The sequence below is a fragment of the Limulus polyphemus genome, unplaced genomic scaffold (genome assembly GCF_000517525.1).
Source record: "Limulus polyphemus unplaced genomic scaffold, Limulus_polyphemus-2.1.2 Scaffold5724, whole genome shotgun sequence".
Classification (NCBI taxonomy): domain Eukaryota; kingdom Metazoa; phylum Arthropoda; class Merostomata; order Xiphosura; family Limulidae; genus Limulus; species Limulus polyphemus.
The window spans coordinates 1-7,877 of NW_013671334.1; the positions used below are offsets into that span (position 1 = coordinate 1).

General features: G+C 30.2%; 1 protein-coding gene across 1 annotated transcript in view; it reads right to left on the reverse strand.

The window, feature by feature from the left end:
• Positions 1 to 1,024: 1,024 nt before the first annotated feature.
• The window catches only part of LOC106472908 (thioredoxin reductase 2, mitochondrial-like), a gene marked incomplete at its 3' end in the record, with an annotated part of 13,978 nt that continues 7,125 nt past the window's right edge, over positions 1,025 to 7,877 (reverse strand). Inside the window, exons 4-9 of the mRNA XM_013933580.1 lie at positions 7,108 to 7,164; positions 5,472 to 5,691; positions 4,979 to 5,057; positions 4,330 to 4,463; positions 2,061 to 2,080; positions 1,025 to 1,116 (exon numbers count right to left, since the gene is read on the reverse strand). Coding sequence (XP_013789034.1) covers positions 1,025 to 1,116; positions 2,061 to 2,080; positions 4,330 to 4,463; positions 4,979 to 5,057; positions 5,472 to 5,691; positions 7,108 to 7,164 — 602 coding nt within the window. The remainder of the gene's footprint in view (positions 1,117 to 2,060; positions 2,081 to 4,329; positions 4,464 to 4,978; positions 5,058 to 5,471; positions 5,692 to 7,107; positions 7,165 to 7,877) is intronic.

The window sequence follows — 7,877 nt, forward strand, 5'->3', positions numbered from 1 at the left end:
ACCTTAGAAAGAAAAGGTTCACAGGAGATCTACTAGGAAGGTTCTAGGGATGGAGAGTTATCTTAAGGGACAGATACCTTAGAAAGAAAAGGTTCACAGGAGATCTACTAGGAAGGTTCTAGGGATGGAGAGTTATCTTAAGGGACAGATACCTTAGAAAGAAAAGGTTCACAGGAGAGCTGCTAGGATGGTTCTAGGGATGGAGAGTTATCTTAAGGGACAGATACCTTAGAAAGAAAAGGTTCACAGGAGAGCTGATAGGATGGTTCTAGGGATGAGGGGTTATGTTTAGGGACACATTAAGATCTCTCTATGTATTTTCTCCTGTTAAAAGAAGGGTAAGAGGTGATGTTATTAATGTTTAAAAGATTATTCAAGGAATCTGATATGATAAAGACCTCTTATTTCTTGTGCACAATTCTAAAGACAACATGAGAGAATACAGGTTCAAGATTTGGAAAAAAAAATTTGGGTCATGGAATGAATTGCCAACAACAGTATTGGAGGCTGACTGCATACAGTACTTTAAAAGAGTTATCTATTCTAGTTATCAACAATATAATAAAAATCATTAACAATATATTCTAGTTATCAACAATATAATAAAAATCATTAACAATCTATTCTAGTTATCAACAATATAATAAAAATCACTAACAATCTATTCTAGTTATCAACAATATAATAAAAATCACTAACAATCTATTCTAGTTATCAACAATATAATAATCACTATAACAATTTTTTCTAGCTATCAACAATATAATAAAAATCACTAACAATCTATTCTAGTTATCAACAATATAATAAAAATCACCATAACAATCTATTCTAGTTATCAACAATATAATAATCACTATAACAATCTATTCTAGTTATCAGTAATATAACAAAAATTGATATGGATAAATGTCATCTTATCATTCTTAGTGATTAATAAAGCTCAAATGTCTATGGCTGTTTATGAAAAGTAAATAAAAAGGCCATGAGCAAAGAGCTTAGATGCAATGTCCTTTGTTCTTACTTGATCAAAGCCACGGAGACAGATCGACCTCACCATAACAGTTGTGTCAAAACCCAACCCTGTCAGAAATCCTGCACATTCAAGAGCAACATCTGATGAATTGTTAAGGTATTCTTAAATCTTGAATATTAATGAACAATACATCATGATTTAACAAAATCTCTTTCAATAAGTTGTAGGTGACATAAAACTAAACACTTCTAATTCTCAACACACTATCGTTTGTGTTATTTGACAGGAAATTATGACAAGAAAGCTAGAAACCTCATGGAAATTATACAAAAACCAAACCTACATGCCTTATATCAATTGCATTTGGAGATGGAATAATTTTAAAAATTGTCAACACATGATTATATTTTTTGAAAAAATGTTACCTTGCATTGACTTAAAAATTAAATTAAATTTTGTACAAAATCATTTCGATATCAATATATTCAAACAATTATCATAGCTTTTAGCTGAAATACTAAAATTTATTTTTACCAGAAAACCACTTTACAAGTAAAAGAAAGAGAGTGGGCAATTAATTCAATTAATCAATATTACTGATAACCAATGAGCATCGATTACCATAACATTACGTAATCAATCAAAATTGTAATTACATCAGTTAAAGACACAAAACATAATCAACTGATTATAATTACGGTTTCAGATTTCTACCGTTTTCAATTATTCAAACAATCAAAGTAATCATTTGAATTTATGATTTCTTATCATTATTATTTATTAATTCAGGATTGTTCAGCTTGTATCAAGATTCATGAAAATAATCAACTTATCAAAATTAATGTTTCCTATTCTTCCAACTATCCATGTGAAAATAATTGATTAACTTATTATAAATGAGCCCAACAATTAATTGATTATCCAAATTCCACAAATCTTCCAGCTCTCTTATTCACCCTTTGCTTTTAATTCGTTAGGTTTGGTCAAATTAAAATGGTATGGTGTTTCTTTCCTCTTATAATTTTTCAAACAGGTAATATATCATTTATGATTGAACTAAAACCACCGGTAATTTAAAGGATACAACTTCCACCAACAACTAGGCTGTCAAAAGATAAATGAAATAAATCATTAAAAATTTTTTCAGCAAGTGCAAAAATTAAGAAACATCACTGACAATAACTCATAATCTGAAATTCCTTTCGAAAAATAAAGTTGAACCTGAAGGCAGTAAATAATGAGTATTGAAAACCAAGTTATAAATTACTACGTAAAAAAACGGTTTCTTTTAAAAAGTAAACATTAACATATAATAATTATCAGGCTTGCTATCTGATTGCACATGGAATTTATTATTTTTTATCAAATGTTCCCTAATTTTATACAGATCATAATGTTCTCAGAGTAAATGCAAAGATCTGAGTCTGTAGATTGATGTTTAAAATTTCTGTGTAATGGCAGAGAGGAAGGATCAGAGATGGACAAAAATGTATTAAATAAAAAAAAGCATTAATAATTCGTACGTACTCAACAGGTTTTGGCAACCGTAAGTGATTTACAATCACCAATAATATTATTTCCAATTCCTCAGAAAACTGGGTTAGAATGCACAAAACTAATTCTAGACTGATAAAAATTGTTTAGATGGAAGTAATATTCTAGTCATCAACAATATAATAAAAATCACTAACAATCTATTCTAGTTATCAACAATATATTAAAAATCACTAACAATCTATTCTAGTTATCAACAATATAATAAAAATCACTAACAATCTATTCTAGTTATCAACAATATAATAAAAATCACTAACAATCTATTCTAGTTATCAACAATATAATAAAAATCATTAACAATCTATTCTAGTTATCAACAATATAATAATCACTATAACAATCTATTCTAGTTATCAATAATATAATAAAATCATTAACAATCTATTCTAGTTATCAACAATATAATTGTTTAGATGAATGTATAAGATGGAAGAATTAAATATTTGACAAATGAAGGTAATGTTGTTGATGTTTGGGCCTAAATCCCTTTTCAAAAAAACTTTAATCTCGAAAAACACAAAACAGTTGTACAGTGTTCTACATATGCACATTAACAAGTACACACAAAGTATCATGAACAATATTGTTTGAAAAGTAAAGAATTAAAAAAATATAAAATAAAATACAAACAATTACAAAAATGCTTTTTTGTATGCTTTTATCATAGATTGTAACACATATTCTTTGCTGTAACTACAAACAATGATATGACAAATAGCAAGTAGTTTCCAACTACATTTCTTGACTTGCTGTCAATTCGAGTTGGGCAGATATATCTATGTATTAGTTTATGCATTATGTAATCTGCACCAATTTATTGTATGGCCTTGTTTCTACATATTCAAGGGATAAAAAGAATTTTAAATGTTTTTAAAGTTTTGTTTGCGTATTTTCAAATAGTAAATGCTTCTGGATCCAATGAAATCAGCCAGACTAAAGTAGAACATGAAGAAAGCTATCATTTAGTGTATCCCTGATCCATATTGGTCTAGCAAATTTGAACCAATACCCCGTTTCTGATTTTAACATTCACCCACCGGTCAATCACAAGTGGCGGAGAACGAGTTTAGTAATCGTGGTGATTTAAAGCCAATTTAAAACTAGTGGGAGTACAATAGCCTTGAAATAAATCCTGCAAATTCAGCGTGTATTAGTACTGTAGACGTTTTCATTTGTTTTTTTGGTGTACAAGAATTAGTATTTTGTTTATGTGAGATTTATATGTTCACAACTGAGATTCACACACTTCCGTGGCTGCGAACTATAATTCTGTGGGACTCCCTACTATAAACATCGAACAAAAATAAACCTAAACAAATCCTGAGAAATCTGCTAGCTAGGTTAGGTTAGTAGGAAAATAAAAAGCTAGACATTTTATATTGGTGATCATCTTTCAGTTCTAATCGTCTCTGAGAAGAGTAAGTCGCACTGTTTCAATAAATTCAGGATTAAAACTAGAATCTAAAAAATTGAAGCAAAAAAAACCAGCAAAATGGAAAAATAACTGTGTTTGGGAAAACAATGCAGGCATTAATGACTGTACATCTGTGTTGAAATTAAGATTGTTTTACAGAATGATAGGGACTTAGAAGACAGATTCAAATTTCTGCTAAGCACGACATGCAACTGTTTTTTAGAAAACCAGAACTAGAAGTTGTGAAATTGTGTCTTTAATTTTATAAATGGGTCCAAATACCTGTCCAAAAACAGAACTGGTTAAAACAAAACAAAAAAAAAAACCACCAGTATTAAAAATAATCTATATTTTATGTTAATCAGTTTTGAACTTTGCTTACGTTTTTCCTGGAGGTTTTTCAAGGTAAAATACGTCATCACTAGAGATACAATACTCCTTTGCACCAGAAACATCATCTGGATATTTAGGCCTTGCTCCTACAGCTATCACAAAATTTTTGGCAGTAAACGTTTGCTAAGTTTTGAAAAAATTAAAAATATGCATAAAGCTCAGTAAGTCAGAAAAAAAAAAGTCGGATAAGAGTCAGTAGAGGAAGACATAAGTGCATGAAACTAGCATAAGAGCTCTTATTAATACAGAATTGAATCACAGATTTCTGAGTTCATTACAAAACACGAGGAAATTACACACAGTACCCTTTAAATTGTGAAAGTTTGTATATTAAAAATGTAGCTTTTCCAGAAATTACAATCAATTAGATATTTTATAAAAAATAATTCACAATTTCCAGTTTTTATCACACAAGTTTATGAAGGTCTGAAATTAATTTTAGAAAGGTTATCTTTTGAATTTTATTTCTTTAGAAACTGAGAAAACTACAGCGAGAATTGGGAATTGTTCACACTATTTTGTACTGGAAATGGCACGGGATCCAGAGAAAACCTTTACTAATTTCAGTATAAAATATTACTACAGTAAATTTGAATTTATTTACTTATTTTTTTTTAGTAAAACAGTTAAATTTTTACCTGTTTTCCATCCTTGAAAACAGCTGAGATTGTGTAGGGATCAAGAAATGATCCTTTGGCATTATAATAATCTACATTCCTGGAGAAAGCAGAAAACAAATTTGCTGAATGTGGAAAAAATAATCATGCGAAAATGTTGTTAAAAGAGATGTCTGCTGTGGTTTGTAGTTACATGAAGAATGATTAAGTCACCAGATGATACCAATATAGCAAAAATTCAAGACTTTAAACAGCACTATCGCTCGACCTAATCAGAACTTAATCATTAGACACAACAAAACAAAAAACAAGGTGATGAAAAAGTATCGTTAGTATTAGATTATCTTTATCAAGTTAAATGCAAGGCATATTCACAAAACATCAAAGTATTTCAGTGATAAATAATTAAAAGTTTTTTTTATGGTACAAATCAGATACACAACAGAGAAGAAAAGTTTAATTTTGAAAAAAATGGAAAGCCGCATTCCATCTCCAAAATAATAATAATACTTACTTATGTTTCAGTTGAACTCGATGTCCCCAGTTCAAAGATTTTACATAACTCATTACAGCAGTTTTCAACGTACCCCAGTTGTGCGTCACATTATCAGGGAGCTCCCACCCATAATGACGAGCATCTTCGATAAATTCCCCTAACAAAGATCCTTCGTGATAGAGCTTTTTTGGAATACACCCAACATTAACACATGTGCCTCCAAGACCCCAGTTCGTTCCTGCTCACAATGAATTTATAGGGTACAAAAATGTTGTTTCCATTACTTCACTTCAACAAGACACTTCAAATCATAAATATTCATCTTAACTAACTCTATACAATTTTAAAACATAAATTTTAGTCATAAATTGTTTGAAACCAGTTTCTAGGTAGCAAGAACACACTCCTCCTCCTCCCCCACAATACTTTCTCTACAATTATTAAAAATAATGACGCACGATGTTAAAACCCACATATTTTATTTAACATATTCATATAACAAATCATCTCTAACTCCACTGGCTAACAAATAAAGATACTTATATACTCCTCTGCTTAAACTATCAGATGTGATCCCAAATAAAAGTGATATTAAGAGGATTAAACGAGTATTTTAACTACAGTTACATTGTGGTATGCCACTACTGTCAAAGATGTCCTTCATTCAATATCAGAGCCCACAAATTTACAGTACAGTCCTTGTTCATGGCATAGGAATGGGGCCCGTACCCCCCCACCCTACTTTTCAATCTGTCACAGTAAAATTGTATCAAAATTAGGAAAGTTACTCTCAGAAAAAAAACAGAAGAACGTATAAAATTTAATCCAAAATTCAAGAGATTCCAAAACCTTAAGTAAAGCACTAGACCCTGGCCAAAAGGTTCCAGCACCTTAAGGTAAGCCCTGGACCCTGGCCATAATGAATGCACCTGCAGTGCACATTCTCCCAGTCAAATATCCCCCGGTCCCCCACACAAACACATTTAAATTGCCTCCCACACCACTGAAACACTTTTTATTACTTATTTCTGCTACATGAAGTGTTTTTATGTATCACATCCCAGATAACAAACTGTGAATTCTTTCACAGAAACAAGGCTCATAAAACATGAAAGACTGAATCATCTCATTTTGAACTGAGACTTTGTTCTTTACAAAAAAGTCACACTTCTCTAGATAGGCAATTAATACATCTTGATGCCTTGTAAATAATTGATATAAAAACTCTTTTTCAACACAGTTTTTGAAATGGATGCAAGCTAGCCTGATGATCTCTTATCGTAAGTGAAAAGCCTTTTTGGTAGTGGCAATGAACAGATAGTGGATTTGAAATGCTATTATACACTTTTTTTTTATTGAAACATCCATAATGGGCCAGTGAAAATGATATGATTCAGATCATTATAAACATTATAGTGATATCTATTTTCATGTTTCTACCAAAATGAATAATATTTTTCTACCTCAAGCATCATACGTCATAAAACTCAGTATATTTCTCTGACATTTGTTTTGCAAAAATACAGCTTTACGATATTTTTAATATCACCAGAAACTTACCCAATGCTTATAGAAAAATGATTTCAACGGGATATTTTTTGACATATTGTACTTTACTGCTCATAACTTTTCTATAAATTCTAGAGAATGTTACCTTGTGGAGATGAGTCTACGTAGTCAAGAACACCAACCTTTTTCCCCAGTAGACCAGCTATAATCAATAAGGTTTGAAAACCAATTAAAATTCATAATATGATTATAAATTTTCACACATAAATGGTGAAAAATTAAAGAGCAACATGTTTTCGAAGCAAAAATTTAAATATTGTATATTACCAAGTTCACAACATCAAATAGCTTCACTAAGTTCTCAGAGATGACGTACATTTAGACTTTAGCGGTCTTTCCACGTTGTACTTCTATATTATATGGTAATGGGTATCAAGAAAAATAATTAATGGTTTAGAAACATGAAATTGCAACAACTTAAGCTTCACTCGAAAAGACAAATTCCTGTTTCAAGATGGTGTCCAGCTTGTATTTAAGCTACCTCTCTCTCTCTCTGAAGTTAAACCAACTGTTTAAGTCCATGAAAATTTAGCTATACAATTAAGCTAAAAGGCAAGCAATAATTACAATTTATAATTTACTATGTAGATATAAATACATAGATACCAAGTATTAAAAGTTCTTCTACACAGAGGCCTGATCAGCATTCCACAGCAAAAAAGCACGAATAAATTACATTATTTACAAATTTGTATTTAAAATGTTGAATCGTCTTGTTTGATATCTTTTCTTTATTCTTTAGAATGAATTACAAACTTATAATCTTTGCATAATTATTAAATTTAGATTAATATCTCTCCTTCTGGTTAGTAACGTTCGTAAACTTCACAAACACACACATATATATATATATAT